This window comes from Salvelinus fontinalis, chromosome 29, assembly GCF_029448725.1.
Source record: "Salvelinus fontinalis isolate EN_2023a chromosome 29, ASM2944872v1, whole genome shotgun sequence".
Lineage (NCBI taxonomy): Eukaryota > Metazoa > Chordata > Actinopteri > Salmoniformes > Salmonidae > Salvelinus > Salvelinus fontinalis.
In genome coordinates, this window is record NC_074693.1 from 23,455,906 (window position 1) to 23,472,320 (window position 16,415).

Below are 16,415 nucleotides of genomic sequence, written 5' to 3' on the forward strand. Positions count from 1 at the left end.
CACTATACACACATTTAGATCTCATATAGTACGACAGTTAAGAATAGCATTGTTAGAATCTAAACAAGGGGGCTCGTTAACACAGAGACAGACTAAGGAGCGTTTTTGGATTTTTGGATGAAAAAAATGGAGTACTATTGACCCTACAGGTCTGAATAAGAAGTATTAGTGAAAGGCATGTCCACATAGGATCCTCTTTCTCCATCTAGTGGACAGTTTTGAGAAGACAGGTGGACTGGTTGTTTTGTTCCTGAAGATGATTTTTTCTGAAGATTATTTAAAAATATATTTTTATTTAACCTTTATTTTACTTTGAAGGGCTCATTGAGTTTTGAAATCTATTTTTCAAGAGCGTCCTGGCCAAGATAGGCAGCACCAAGTCAGTACACAATTACAGACAGACAACATGAAAACGAATCACAAGATCGAATTCACAAGAGTATAACAAAATCGTAAAACAGCAAATTAAAAACAGTGACAGGTCAGGGAATCAGTCTCAAAATCCTTCATCAGTGATTTTAAAACACCAATCGGGACAAGTTCTTCCAGTTTAAAAGTATTTTGTAAGGTGTTCCAAGCCGATGGCGCAGAGTACATAAAAGCCCTTTTACCAAATTCAGTTCGGGCATTTGGAACAGTTAGCAGGATAAAGTCCTGCGAACGAAGAGAGTACCCACCACATTTCTGAACAATAAAAATGCCCAAATAAAAAGGTAGTAAACCAAAAATGGCTTTGTAAATAAAGTATACCAGTGACTGAGCCTACAGATGACTAGAGAAGGCCAGCCAACCCTGGTATATAAAGTGCAGTGGTGTGTAAGGGTTTTGCAGTTTAAAATAAATCTCAGTTCGCCATGGTAAAGAGTGTCAATTGATCTCAAACACTGAGCGGAAGCGTTCATATATAAAATATCCCCATAGTCTAGTAAAGGCATAAATGTAGTTGATACTAGCCTCCTTCTGGCTTCAAAAGAAAAACAGGCCTTATTCCTAAAATAAAATCCTAACTTCAGTTAAAACATTTTTGTAAATTGTTGAATATGCAATTTAAAAGAGAGGCCGTCATCAATTAAAATTCCAAGATATTTATATGAGGTTACAGTCTCAATCTCATTGTCCTGACCGGTAGTAATAGGTGAAAGGTTCAAAGGGTTCATTAGATAGAGGTTACTAGACCAGGTCTTGGCTCTGCCCTTAACCTTCCTCTGGGAATGTTTTCACACTTCTTATACAACAACTTTTAGAAAGATGGATCCCTAGGAGCAATAGAATTAGAGAGCACATGCCTGTGCTTTGATTGTCCTCTTTAAGGTCAATTTCCCCCTAGTTTAACCCTAACCCTAGTCCTAACCCACCATAACCGCAACCCTAACCCTGGTCCTAGTCTTTTCATAACCTCAACCCTATCCTAACTGCAACCCTAACCCTTAGAATGGCTTCATGTCCACACCCAGCTCAACCCTGACCTTAGCCATAATCTTAACCCAAACAAATTGTTGCACTTTGTAGTTTGAGGATCTATCTAGGGCGACTCTCCAAAAAAAGCGTGACTTCAGTTTTACCCAAGTGTTATTGTTGGTTGTGAACACTAGAGGACAGCAGTAACACATAAAAAGACAACCTGGCCAAGCTCTTTCCCCTGGTAGTGAGTGATTGGCAATGACATTTTTACATTTTTGTCTCAAGGATACATTGATCATTCACTACATTTTGTTAAAGATTCATTTGATAAAGCCTACATATGATCAGCTGATCAACATGTGCTATGGTAATTCAGGGGACCAGGGTGATGGATTTATGTGTATCTCTAGCCCTGTTTACACCTCCCTGGTGCTAAAATGGGTCCTTTGTCATGATCTTGTCTACATTCTGATTGTGCCCACATTTCAAGAAATGTCTGTTTTCCATCCACTGTGTCTGCATTGTGACCAGATATCCTGGCCCCTTCCTTTATGCAAATGATTTCACAGCTATTCTTTCAAAATAATATTGATTTATTGTAAGAAACGTATTGATGTAATCAGTCAATGATTTTAGGTGGATAATGATGATTTAAATGTTTTCTCTGTCCAAATCTGCCTACACTTGTAAGATATCCAGAGGTGGTCAGTAAGATCTAGTCACAATCCGATCACAATGTGTCTTTTGATTGTCTACACCTGCCTGAAAATGTGGGCACGATCAGGACAAAGGACACATGTTAAAAGCAGGTATAAATGGCGCTTCTGGTGTAATATATCACAGATTGAGCTTGTTCCAACTGTGGCCTTGTGTGCTGACCTCTATTCTCCTGGGTCATGGTCACCCTCTCCTCACAGACATCTCTGACCTCTATTCTCCTGGGTCATGGTCACCCTCTCCTCACAGACATCTCTGACCTCTATTCTCCTGGGTCATGGTCACCCTCTCCTCACAGACATCTCTGACCTCTATTCTCCTGGGTCATGGTCACCCTCTCCTCACAGACATCTCTGGCCTCTATTCTCCTGGGTCATGGTCACCCTCTCCTCACAGACATCTGACCTCTTCTCCTGGGTCATGGTCACCCTCTCCTCACAGACATCTCTGACCTCTATTCTCCTGGGTCATGGTCACCCTCTCCTCACAGACATCTCTGACCTCTATTCTCCTGGGTCATGGTCACCCTCTCCTCACAGACATCTCTGACCTCTATTCTCCTGGGTCATGGTCACCCTCTCCTCACAGACACACTCGTCACCAAACCCACTGGCTCCAGGTCATCTACAAAACCCTGCTAGGTAAAGTCCCCCCTTATCTCAGCTCGCTGGTCACCATAGCAGCACCTACCTGTAGCACGCGCTCCAGCAGGTATATCTCTCTGGTCACCACCAATACCAATTCTTGTCTTTGGCAGCCTCTCCTTCCAGTTCTCTGGTGCCAATGACTGGAACGAACTACAAAAATCTCTGAAACTGGAAACACTTATCTCCCTCACTAGCTTTAAGCACCAGCTGTCAGAGCAGCTCATAGATTACTGCACCTGTACATAGCCCATCTATAATTTAGCCCAAACAACTACCTCTTTACCTACTGTATTTATTTATTTTGCTCCTTTGCACCCCATTATTTCTATCTCTACTTTGCACCTTCTTCCACTGCAAACCAACCATTCCAGTGTTTTTTTTACTTGCTATATTGTATTTACTTCGCCACCATGGCCTTTTTTATATTTGTATTTATTAATATATTTTATTTGCCTTCACCTCCCTTATCTCACCTCACTTGCTCACATTGTATAGACTTATTTTTTACTGTATTATTGACTGTATGTTTGTTATACTCCATGTGTAACTATGTGTTGTTGTATGTGTCGAACTGCTTTGCTTTATCTTGGCCAGGTCGCAATTGTAAATAAGAACGTGTTCTCAATTTGCCTACCTGGTTAAATAAAGGTGAAATAAATAAAAAAATCTCTGGCCTCCATAAAAACACATTTCAGCTCTTAATAGCCTTCACCTGACTCAATGGACTGCAAACCACCTAGTTGTTGCATGGATACTGGGCTTTATATGTTGCAGTACATTTGTCAATAAAGCTAATGTATTTGTATCTGGTTAATGTAACCTTTCCCCTCAGGTTGAACCCAAGAAGACAACTTCAGCAAAAAGGCACGTAAATTATAATCTTTATTTTTGTATGCATTTTAATGTACTTCATAATTTGTAAATAAAGGAAAACAAGTATTCACAAACATATACATACTGAACAAAAATAAACAACATGCAACAATTTCAAAGATTTCTCTGTTACACTCCGTATAATCAGTCAATTGAAATAAATAAATTAGGCCCTAATCTATGGATTTCACATGACTAGTCATGTGAAATCCATATTGTTTTCTACAGAGGAGCCAGGCCCAGCCAATCAAAATGAGTTTTTCCCACAAAAGGGCTTTATTACAGACAGAAATACTCAGTTTCATCATCTGTCCGGGTGGCTGGTCTCGGATGATCCCGTGGGTGAAGAAGCCGTATGTGGAGGTCCTGGGCTGGCGTGGTTACACGTGGTCTGCGGTTGTGAGGCCTGTTGGACATACTGCCAAATTCTCTAAAACGATTGCAAGAAAGTCCACCAGAGCTGTTGCCAGAGAATTTAATGTTAATTTCTCTAACATAAGCCATGTACACTCCCTCAACTTGAGACATTTGTGGCATTGTGTCGTGTGACAACTGCACATTTTAGAGTGCCATTTTATTGTCCCCAGTACACGATGCAGCTGTGTAATGATCATGCTGTTTAATCAGCTTCTTGATATGCCACACCTGTCGGGTGGATGGATTATCTTGGCAAAAGGAGAAATGCTCATTAACAGGGATGTAAATAAATGCACAACATGAGAGAAATAAGCTTTTTGTTCATATGGAACATTTCAGGGATCTTTAATGTCAGCTCTTGAAACCAACATTTTACATGTTGCGTTTACATTTTTTGTTCAGTATAGATGAAAAACACAGGTCCACAGATAGATAGAAGCTCTGGGAGCCGGTTGCTGATTGGCTGGTCAGTTGATGCAACCTGCCACCGGCCCACCTGGGTCAGGAAAACAAACATGCGTGGGATGGCATGGGACTATGAACAGGCTCTGCAGGCACAATGCAAAAATCATCTAGTAAAAAAGAGAATTTGACATGGAAATAACAAATCGATCGACCAATTTCACTTGTTTCCTTTTTAAATAATATAAATCGGAATGTTCGGTCCAAATGTGCCTCCATCTATGTCTCCACATTGATAATCTTGTCACATTTGGTTTAAGCAGTGCTCCAAACAACATTATGCTGACAACAAAAATGATAAAAATGCTGATTTAGCAGACAGAAAACTGAGTCGAAGTGTTACTCTCACAGCAGTTATAGTCAAGTGACAGTTTCATGGGTTGGTCTGCAGGGTAGAAAACAGCTAGTTCCAGTAATAGATTAAACATGAATCAGCCGTATACTCAGAAAATGCACATACAGGGTTAACAAGGCCCCACATTCCATTGATACAGGCCTCAACACTAATTTATTGCTTGATCTTCATGGCACAAAAATAGAAACAATACAAATCTTTGCCATGCAAGCCAACTACAGTCTAGCTTATACAAAACACTGAAGATTCCTATTCAATAGAGATTCTACACTATATTAGTGAGAGGTTACAAAAAATATTATACTAAATAATGGTCATAAAAAAACAACAACCACATTCTCATGTTTGAACATCACAGAAAGTAAAACGGGTCAAACGTGTTAAAAATAATACAAATTCTGACGTTCATCCTTCAATATAAATTGTGCTTCTAAAACAAAGGAACAAATCTACAAACAAAACAAGGGCTGCATTCTCAGAATGCTGTGCAAATAACTTCTAGAACCTCTCCACACTGTTCACCCGTACATACAGTGTACCAAACCCTGCCAACTCAAACAAAGGTTACAGGACTTTGTTTTGTCCCAGTGAGAGACGAAGGCCAAACACCTGGTTCAGCGCAAACGTCCTTCAGGCAAGCCTAGATTCCGTCATTCTGGGTGTGTTGGTCTGACATTCTACCTGCTGAAACAGATGCAGATCTTTAAAGTCAGTGCCACTGGGGATGTCTTCTCATTCCAAACCATTCCTGGACAACTAGCATACAGCAGTAATTCCCCACCCTGCCCTAAGGAGTGTGTAGGCATCTAGTCTACAACAGATCTTAAATGGTTTGTGTATTTTAATCGCCAGGACTAGAACTAGTCAATTGAACAGACAAAGTTCCTGCTTGGTCTTGTCAAGTCCAGAGAGCTTCTGAAGGATAGTGATGTGAGGCAGCCGCGAGGCTGACTGCTAGTTTAGCTAGGGGTCAAAAGGTTGGGGTCGATAATATCTACGGAGTGGCAGGCAGGAGGCATGACGCCAAAAGACCAGACACACCCCAGTGTCATTCCCAACATGCATCATTTTGACTCTGTTGTAGTTGCATGTGACCTTTCGAATGAAGCCCTTAAGAACTTTGGGATAAATAGGGACAGGGTCAAATTGTTGATGTCAGGGGTCGAGGTGCTATTGGTTCTGCTTGGCCGTGGTAAAGGCTTCTCAGAGCTCTGTGGTCAGACAACTCCTCAGGACCTGACAATGACCTGGCTCTACATTGCCTGGCCAAAAACTCTGGCTCATTATGGGACATATCCCATACACTCCACCAACCAGTGTCATCACGCCCTAACACTGCCATATGCTGTATTTAGCATAATACTGATGCAGTTGGAACAGCTTTAGATCAGAGCCAACTCAAGACACCTCACAAAGATCCACTCTGCAACTGAAATTGAACGCATATAAATAAAATAAATTGGGACATATTTATATGCTAAAGTCAAGCCGTCCAGCCTTATTGCCAAAAAATGGAGACGGTTAAGGTAACAATGCTAAGTGATGAACCTAACTGGCTGTCCTGCCCACCTGATGTGTCAAACTCCTTTCAGTGATGACTGAATATTAAAATATAAAAACAGAAAGGATGAGCCCAACCAGTCCCAACTGATAAAACTCGCTCAGTTTCCATAGTGGCAATTGTGTAATAATGTAACAATTGGAATAGCATAAGACACTTAAAACTAAGTTTGTTTTCAAACTTGAGAGAATCTCTTCATTAAAGAAAAATGACATACTGTAACATACAAACATTTGTGTAAATATTTATGTACAAGAAAACATACATTAATTAATTACTTTTCCCCAAACAATCTCACTCAAGACGACACAAAAAACATCCTAGTGTTGAATGATGACGATGGAGTTGGTTAACTGAATCAATATCTGAAATAGAATGAGCAGTGTCCTTGCTCAGAGGGAGAGTTCATCTTGTGGCCGGGCGACTACAACACACTACACGCTCCTGTCAAATAGGATTTCTCAGTATGACAAACTACCATACATGAAGTTAATGAAACAAATTAAGTTGAAACAAAAACTAAACTCTAAAGAGGAAATTCCTCAATGAAACAGGTAGAAAGAAATCAAAAGGGTGTGTCGAGTCTTGACTGGCGGGATGAAGATGTCTCTTCTTCATCAGAGTCCTTAGAAAGGAGCCTACACTGAACATTAGCTGGGGATGGCAGAATCTGATGGGTGGTCTTGGGGAGACAGTAGTGAGATACGGTGGATGCTGTGCCATCTCTCAGGGGTGCAGGTAGGAGGATGGTTGATAAGGGAGGGGCCATGTAGGGGTGAGATGGGGGACCTTCAGTCAGGTGGATGGAGGGAAGCAGGGTGGCCTCCCTCCCTCTTCTCTCTCTAGATAGACTTAGAGGAATCCTGCTTGCTGATGAGCACCTCCAGCAGGCGCAGTTTGGCTTTGATCCGTTTATACTCTTTGTACTCGTCCATCATGGGTAGCCTGTCCTCCTTCTGGACGTTCCTGTCGAGGGAAAGGGAGAAGGCCTGAGACACCAGTTGGATACGTGTCGGTTGTTTACTGCGTCGGAAGGCTGAACAATCATAAACAAAGAAACTGTTGTAGTAAATAAGACAGGAGCACTGTCTGAGACAACTCAACTAGTCATCCCAAGCGCTTCATCTGTCACGGTGGGGAGATGACGCAGGTACTAAAACTTCAGCATCCCTGTACAGTGCATTCGTAAAGTATTCAGACCCCATTACTTTCCCCAATTTTATTACATTACAGCCTTATTGTAAAATAGTTTCAATTGTTTTCCATCAATTTACACACAATACCCCATTATGACAAAGCAAACAGGTTTTTAGAAATGTTTGCAAATGTATCACATTTACATAAATATTCAGACCCTTTGGCAGTGATTACAGCCTCAAGTCTTCTTGGGTATGAAGCTACAAGCTCGGCACACCTGTATTTTGGGAGTTTCTCCCATTCTTCTCTGCAGATCCTCTCAAGCTCTGTCAGGTTGGATGGGGAGTGTCGCTGCACAGCTATTTTCAGGTCTCTCCAGAGATGTTTGATCGGGTTCATGTTCGGGCTCTGGCTGGGCCACTCAAGGACATTCAGAGACTTGTCCCAAATCCACTCCTGCGTTGTCTTGGCTGTGTGCTTAGGGTTGTTGTCCTGTTGGAAGGTGAACCGTCGCCCCAGTATGAGGTCCTAAGTGCTCGGGAGCAGGTTTTCATCAAGGATCTCTCTGTACTTTGCTCCGTTCATCTTTCCCTCGATCCTGACTAGTCTCCCAGTCCCTGCCGCTGAAAAACATCCCCCACAGCATGATGTGGCCACCACCGTGCTTCACTGTAGGAATGGTGCCAGGATTCCTCCAGATGTGACACTTGGCATTCAGGCCAAAGAGCTTGGTTTCATCAGACCAGAGAATCTTTTTTCTAATGGTCAGAGTCCTTTAGGTGCCATTTGGAGAACTGGAGCTCTGTCAGAGTGACCATCGAGTTCTTGGTCACCTCCCTGATCAAAGCCTTTCTTCCCCGATTGCTAAGTTTGGCCAGGCGGCCAGCTCTAGGAATAGTCTTGGTGGTTCCAAACTTCTTCCATTTAAGAATGATGGAGACCACTGTGTTCTTGGGGACCTTCAATGCTGCAGAATTTTTTTGTGCTTTGACACAATCCTGTCTAGGAGCTCTACAATTCCTTTGACCTCATGGCTTGGTTTTTTCTCTGACATGCACTATCAATTGTGGGACCTTATGTTATATAAATTATATTAATATAATTACCACAATTTCGAGGCTCACAGAAAAGGATCTGAATACTTATGTAAATAAGGTAATTCTGTTTTAATGTTTTATACATTTGCAAACATTTATAAAACCTGTTTTCGCTTTGTCATTATGGGGTATCGTGTGTAGATTGATGAGGGAAAAAAATACTTTTATCCATTTTAAAATAAGGCTGTAACAAAATGTGGAAAAAGTCAAGGGGTCTGAATAATTTCCAAATGCACTGTATGTAGGTGTGTGTGTGTGTGTACCAACCTGCCGTTCTGCTGGTAGAACTCATCCTCAAACTGGCGGATGGTGTTCCTTAGCTTCTTCTTTTCAGCCCGGGCTTTCCACAGCTGCTCCAGGAGCTCAGGCCTGTACAGGAGGGGTCATCATGACAATCTCAACCAGGGCTTTCATCAATGCAGAACACAGTGTGTGTGTGTACAGTACCAGTCAAAAAGTTTGGACACCTACTCATTCAAGGGTTTTTCTTTATTTTTACTATTTTCTACATTGTAGAATAATAGTGAAGACATCAAAACTATGAAACAACACACATGGAATCATGTAGCAACCAAAAAAATAAGATTTGTTTAACAAAGTAGCCAGCCACCCTTTTCCTTGATGACAGCTTTGCACACTCTTGGCATTCTCTCAACCAGCTTCATGAGGTGGAATGCATTTAAATTAACAGGTGTGCCTTGTTAAAAGGTCATTTGTGGAATTTCTTTCCTTAATGCGTTTGAGCCAATCAGTTGTGTTGTGACAAGGTAGGGGTGGTATACAGAAGATAGCGCTATTTGGTAAAAGAACAAGTCCATATTATGGCAAGAACAGCTCAAATAAGCAAAGAGAAACGACAGTCCATCATTACTTTAAGACATGAAGGTGAGTCAATCCAGAAAATATCAAGAAATTTGAAAGTTTTTTCAAGTGCAGTCGCAAAAACCATCAAGCACTATGATGAAACTGTCTCTCATGAGGACCGCCACAGGAAAGGAAGACCCAGAGTTACCTCTGCTGCAGAGGATAAATTCATTAGCGTTAACTGCACCTCAGATTGCAGCCCAAAAAAATGCTAACTACTACAGAACACCAATAAGAAGAAGAGACTTGATTGGGCTAAGAAACACGAGCAATGGACATTAGACCGGTGGAAATTTTGGTTCCAACCGCCGTGTCTTTATGAGATGCAGAGTAGATGAACGGATGATCTCTGCATGTGTGGTCCCACCATGAAGCATGGAGGAGGTGGTGTGATGGTGCTTTGCTGGGGACACTGATTTATTTAGAATTCAAGGCACACTTAACCAGCATGGCTACCACAGCACTCTGCAGTGATACGCCATGCCATCTGGTTTGCGTTTAGTGGTACTATCATTTGTTTTTCAACAGGACAATGACCCAAAACACACCTCCAGGCTGTGTAAGGGCTATTTGACCAAGAAGGAGAGTGATGGAGTGCTACATCAGATGACCTGGCGTCCACAATCCACCGACCTCAACCCAGTTGAGATGGTTTGGGATGAGTTAGGCCGCAGAGTGAAGGAAAAGCAGGGAACTCGTTCAAGACTGTTGGAAAAGCCTTCCTCATGAAGATAGTTGAGAGAATGCCAAAAGTATGCAAAGCTGTCAAGGCAAAGCGTGGCTACTTTGAAAAATATAAAACATTTAAAAATGTATTTAACACTTTTTTGGTTACGACATGACATGTGTCATTTCATAGTTTTGATGTAATGTAGAAAATAGTAAAAGTAAAGAAAAACCCTTGAACGAGTACCGTAGGTGTGTCCAACCCTTTGACTGGTACTGTATAGATATCTATCTATCTATATGTAGTTGACCAATTAAAATCGGCATGGCTGATTAATTGGGGCCAATTTCAAGCTTTGATAACAATCGGTAATCTGCATTTTTGGACACCGATTATGGCCGATTATATTGCGTGGCAGGCTGGCCACCTGTTGCGCGAGTGCAGCAAGGAGCCAAGGTAAGTTGCTAGCTAGCATTAAACTTATTTTATTAAAAAAAACAATAAAATCTTAACAATCACTAGTTAACTACACATGGTTGATGATATTACTAGTTTAACTAGCTTGTCCTGCGTTGCATATAATCAATGCGGTGATTATTTAACAAGCACATTCGAAGAAAGCACTTTTGTTGCACCAATGTGTACCTAACCATAAACATCAATGCCTTTCTTAAAATCAATACACAAGTATATAATTTTTTAAATCTATACACAAGTATATTTAAAAAACCTCCATATTTAGTTAATATTGCCTGCTAACATTAATTTCTTTTAACTAGGGAAATTGTGTCACTTCTCTTGCGTTCAGTGCAAGCAGAGTCAGGGTATATGCAGCATTTTGGGCCGCCTGGCTCGTTGCGAACTGTGTGAAGACCATTTCTTCCTAACAAAGATCGTAATTAATTCGCCAGAATTTTACATAATTATGAAATAACATTGAAGGTTGTGCAATGTAACAGCAATATTTAGACTTAGGGATGCCACCCGTTAGATAAAATATGGAACGGTTCCGTATTTCACTGAAAGAATAAACGTTTTGTTTTAGAAATGATAGTTTCCAGATTTGACCATATTAATGACCCAAGGCTCGTATTTCTGTGTTTATTATATTATAATTAAGTCTATGATTTGATATTTGATAGAGCAGTCTGATTGAACGGTGGTAGGCAGCAGCAGGCTCGTAAGCATTCATTCAAACAGCACTTTCCTGCGTTTGCCAGCAGCTCTTCGCTGTGCTTCAAGCATTGCGCTGTTTATGACTTCAAGCCTATCAACTCCCGAGATTAGGCTGGCAATACTATAGTGCCTATAAGAACATCCAATAGTCAAAGGTATATGAAATACAAACGGTATAGAGAGAAATAGTCCTATAATAACTACAACCTAAAACTTCTTAACTGGGAATATTGAAGACTCATGTTAAAAGGAACCACCAGCTTTCATATGTTCTCATGTTCTGAGCAAGGAACTTAAACATTAGCTTTCTTACATGGCACATATTGCACTTTTACTTTCTTCTCCAACATTGTTTCTGCATTATTTAAACCAAATTGAAGATGTTTCATTTATTTGAGGCTAAATTGATTTTATAGATGTATTATATTAAATTAAAATAAGTGTTCATTCAGTATTGTTGTAATTGTCATTATTACAAATAAATAAATAAAAATCGGCATCGGCTTTTTTTGGCCCGCCAATAATCGGTATCGGCATTGAAAAATCATAATCGGTCGACCTCTAATCTCTATTCATCTTAATGTGTTTTATCATCTGAGATTAAAACAGGAAGTCTGTTTAGAGTGTGTGTTTAGAAGCAGGAAGTGATTGCTGTTGCCCTGGCAAACCAGATTACAGAGTTCAGGTTAGGTAGTGACCAGATTACAGAGTTCAGGTTAGGTAGTGACCAGATTACAGAGGTCAGGTTAGGTAGTGACCAGATTACAGAGTTCAGGTTAGGTAGTGACCAGATTACAGAGGTCAGGTTAGGTAGTGACCAGATTACAGAGGTCAGGTTAGGTAGTGACCAGATTACAGAGTTCAGGTTAGGTAGTGACCAGATTACAGAGGTCAGGTTAGGTAGTGACCAGATTACAGAGGTCAGGTTAGGTAGTGACCAGATTACAGAGGTCAGGTTAGGTAGTGACCAGATTACAGAGGTCAGGTTAGGTAGTGACCAGATTAGAGAGTTCAGGTTTGGTAGTGACCAGATTACAGAGGTCAGGTTAGGTCAGGTCAGTACCTAGGGCAGAGAGGAAGAGGCGAAGTGAGAGTATTTACTACGCCCAAAATCTGTCCGTGTGAGATTAACCTTTTTTGTACGGAGGTCTATGAGAGCGTCAAATTATTTGATCGAATAGAAGTTTTGTAATGTTTAGGCCAGGGTTACTCAACTCTTACCCTATGAGGGCCAGTCTACTGGTTTTCTGTTCTACCTGATCATTAATAGCACCCACCTGGTGTCCCAGGTCTAAATCAGCCCTTGATGAGAAGAAAACATGGACTGAAACTGGCTTCTAGGTCCAGAGTTGAGTTTGAGGGGTTTAGGCTGTTGCATCCACTTATATCAGTACATTTGTAAGTGGCCTTCCGGCAACTTTGCAACTTTGAGACAAACTACTGATCTTGCCTGCCTTCAATCATTGAGGATTTGTACACTGCTCAAAAAAATAAAGGGAACACTTAAACAACACAATGTAACTCCAAGTCAATCACACTTCTGTGAAATCAAACTGTCCACTTAGGAAGCAACACTGATTGACAATAAATTTCACATACTGTTGTGCAAATGGAATAGACAAAAGGTGGAAATTATAGGCAATTAGCAAGACACCCCCCAAAACAGGAGTGATTCTGCAGGTGGTGACCACAGACCACTTCTCAGTTCCTATGCTTCCTGGATGATGTTTTGGTCACTTTTGAATGCTGGCGATGCTCTCACTCTAGTTGTAGCATGAGACAGAGTCTACAACCCACACAAGTGGCTCAGGTAGTGCAGTTCATCCAGGATGGCACATCAATGCGAACTGTGGCAAAAAGGTTTGCTGTGTCTGTCAGCGTAGTGTCCAGAGCATGCAGGCGCTACCAGGAGACAGGCCAGTACATCAGGAGACGTGGATGAGGCCATAGGAGGGCAACAACCCAGCAGCAGGACCGCTACCTCCGCCTTTGTGCAAGGAGGTGCACTGCCAGCGCCCTGCAAAATGACCTCCAGCAGGCCACAAATGTGCAGGGTTGTAGACTCCGTCTCATGCTACCACTAGAGTGAGAGCACCGCCAGCATTCAAAAGTGACCAAAACATCATCCAGGAAGCATAGGAACTGAGAAGTGGTCTGTGGTCACCACCTGTAGAATCACTCCTGTTTTGGGGGGTGTCTTGCTAATTGCCTATAATTTCCACCTTTTGTCTATTCCATTTGCACAACAGCATGTGAAATTTATTGTCAATCAGTGTTGCTTCCTAATTGGACAGTTTGATTTCACAGAAGTGTGATTGACTTGGAGTTACATTGTGTTGTTTAAGTGTTCCCTTTATTTTTTTGAGCAGTGTATTTACATTGTTAGAGCGGTCACTCTGCTATCTTGTCAATATAATAGATCATCTTTGCCTTCGGTCACAGCACTTGAATCAGCCCTGCTGCCTGGTCTTAAATCTGGCCTGGCCTGGCAGTCCTCTCTGCTGCCTGGTCTTAAATCTGGCCTGGCAGCCCTCTGCTTTTGTAACTAGGCAAGTCAGTTAAGAACAAATTCTTAGTTACAATAACGGCCTAGTGGGTTAAGTGCCTTGTTCAGGGGCAGAACGACAGATTTTTACCTTGTCAGCTCGGGGATTCTATCCAGCAACCTTTCAGTTACTGGCCCAACTCCCTAACCACTAGGCTACCTGCCGCCCGGGGCTATGTGCTCCCTCACGCCCCTAGGTAGATTACTGCCTTATCCAGTTTACACTCCTCAGACCAGCTCCTCTAATTGCCATCAACCCGGTTCCAGGTGCTTTAAATACACGTCATATGACAGCCAGAGCTAGAGCCCATTTAACCTCCACGGCCGACATTTCGGGTTTGGATGTGCAGTTTTGTGTGTAGTAAACTACATGGCAGATTTACACTGGTGACTGTCCCAGATTATTGAGGAATGAGGAGGCTGTTGTGAATGGAGTGTAGTGGCATGCAGATGTGATGGTTGTGTGTGTGTGTGTGTGTGCGCGCAGGTGTGTGTGTAGGTGTGTGTGTGTGTGTGTGTGTGTGTAGGTGTGTATGCTCACATTGACGAGGCGTTGGCGCTGGACAGGCGCAGGTCCAGGACCAGTTTCCCGGAGGTTTCCTCCATCTTGGGCCTGAGCAGGCTGTCTCTGTGTCTCTGGGAGCTGGTCTGGGGCTGGAACACTGGGTCTAGAGCCATGATCACCTCCGACCCCGAGCTCTGGAGCTCCACACTGCTCTCCTCCTCCTCCTTGGCTGTGGCCACCTCTTCCTCCACCTCGCCCTCCTCCTCCTCCTCCTCCTCGATCTCGTCACAGAAGTGGGCAGTCTCTCCCTCGATGATGGGCTTCAGGGTGTGGTTGCGACGCTTGCTGGAGGGGGAAGCGATGATGGGGGTGATGCTGGCGCGGGTGAGCATCTGCTTGACCAGACGGTAGCGGTCGTACAGCGGTTTGACCACCAGCCTCTCCTCTCTGGTCACAGGTCTACCATGGAGTCCCTCGTAGTGCAGGAGGTTCTTTTGTAGGACCGTCTTCTCACACGACAGCTGCTCCTTGGTCATTTTCTACAGGGAAAAAAACATTTGACATTCATTGCATAAATTGTCTGTTATGGCTTTCCAGCTATCACAGGGACCATTACGTTTTAGGACAGAACTCAGTTCACTATCTGGTTGTAGCTAGACAGTGTATTTTGCCCCGGTCTCACCTTGGTGTCCTCTGGCCAGCCGTCCTCCTCTCTCTTGCCTTTGACGCGGCGCTGGATGAGGTTCAGGGTCTCCTCTCTAGTGGGTAGGTGGCCCTTGGCCTCTCCACCAACATCGTGGCCTGCCTGGTCCAGGGTGGAACCAAAGCTCTTGGGCAAGGTGTTGCTGCGTGGCCGCGTCTGAGTGGTCAGCTCAGCCTCCTTGTGTTTGGCATCTGAGTGGGAGAGAAAAGAGGTAAAGAGAAGAAACGTGAGGGTGACTGAGGAACAGAGGGGTTAATTAACAGTGGACATGCAGGAGCTTGATGGGCTGTTATTGCAGCTACCATGAGTCCTCCTGTCTGTCAACCAGAGACAGAGAAAAGGGATAGCCCTGACAATCAACCATATGTCCACAGACACAAACACACCAGACTAGCCACTGCTAAAGGTCTGTCTAAAGCCACAGGAGCATACGGATGGATGAGCAGAAAATCAAATAAACCAGTCAGTCTGCACTAAATTCCTTTTACAATGTTCCAAAACGCATGTTCTCATGGACCATATCCATTCAAAATAATAACTGTTGGAATCCAGCTTCCACACTCTGGCTAGAGACTCCCACCCTGTTCGCCGCAGAATTTACACCCAAATTACCCCACTACATGACATACTGCCAAACCCCAGACTGCGGGATGTGCTTCTGTGTTACCAGTGGATTTGTCACTTTTGTTTATTTCACCTGCTTTGCAATTTAAACATATGTTTCCCATGCCAATAAAGCCCTTTGAATTTAATTGAGGGGGAGAGAGCGAGAGCTATGAGAAGAGAGAAAGAACAGAGTCTACCTTCAGTTGGAAGTATTTTTGGTTTCTACTTACTGCTGTTAGTGTACTTACATAGGTAGGGTGTCTGTTTAGAGGCAGTGAGGGGGCGTGCAAGTGTAAAATGGGGTGTGTTCGGGGCGGAGGTGGAGGAGGTGTGGTGGCGTCTGTATGACTGAAGCACCGCCTGGTGCCTCAGGGACCCTTTGAGAAAGAGATGCTGTCTTCCTGCAGTTGGGGGACGTCCGGTTTTAGAATTTTAAAGAAGAGAGAGAAACTTATTCGGCTTTGCATCTCCCGATGGGGGGGGGGTGTTCAAATGGAATTGATATAGATGGATGGGGGGGGGGACTTTCACAATGGACCAACACAGTGAGGGAAGGCCATTATGTTAGAGCCACAGTTGGTGTGTACTGTAATACCCATGCCTTGATGAGACTGACCCAGCTCCGCCACCACTGGACTGGGCAGTCAGGCAGGTGGGTCAGGGCAGGACCAGGTTGCCCAGG

At 43.0% G+C, this 16,415-nt stretch overlaps 1 protein-coding gene across 3 annotated transcripts in view; it reads right to left on the reverse strand.

Annotated features, from left to right (window-relative positions):
• Positions 1-3,630: 3,630 nt before the first annotated feature.
• LOC129827627 (protein FAM13B-like) overlaps positions 3,631-16,415 on the reverse strand; it is a 71,998-nt gene continuing 59,213 nt past the window's right edge. For 2 of the 3 annotated variants that reach the window (XM_055888640.1, XM_055888641.1), the window contains 4 exons: positions 15,107-15,318; positions 14,461-14,963; positions 8,935-9,036; positions 3,631-7,399 (listed from right to left, as the gene is read on the reverse strand). In XM_055888640.1, coding sequence (XP_055744615.1) covers positions 7,276-7,399; positions 8,935-9,036; positions 14,461-14,963; positions 15,107-15,318 — 941 coding nt within the window. In that variant the 3' untranslated portion in view covers positions 3,631-7,275. Of the gene's footprint in view, positions 7,470-8,934; positions 9,037-14,460; positions 14,964-15,106; positions 15,319-16,415 lie in introns of all 3 variants that reach the window. The other variant, XM_055888642.1, reaches the window with a different exon arrangement.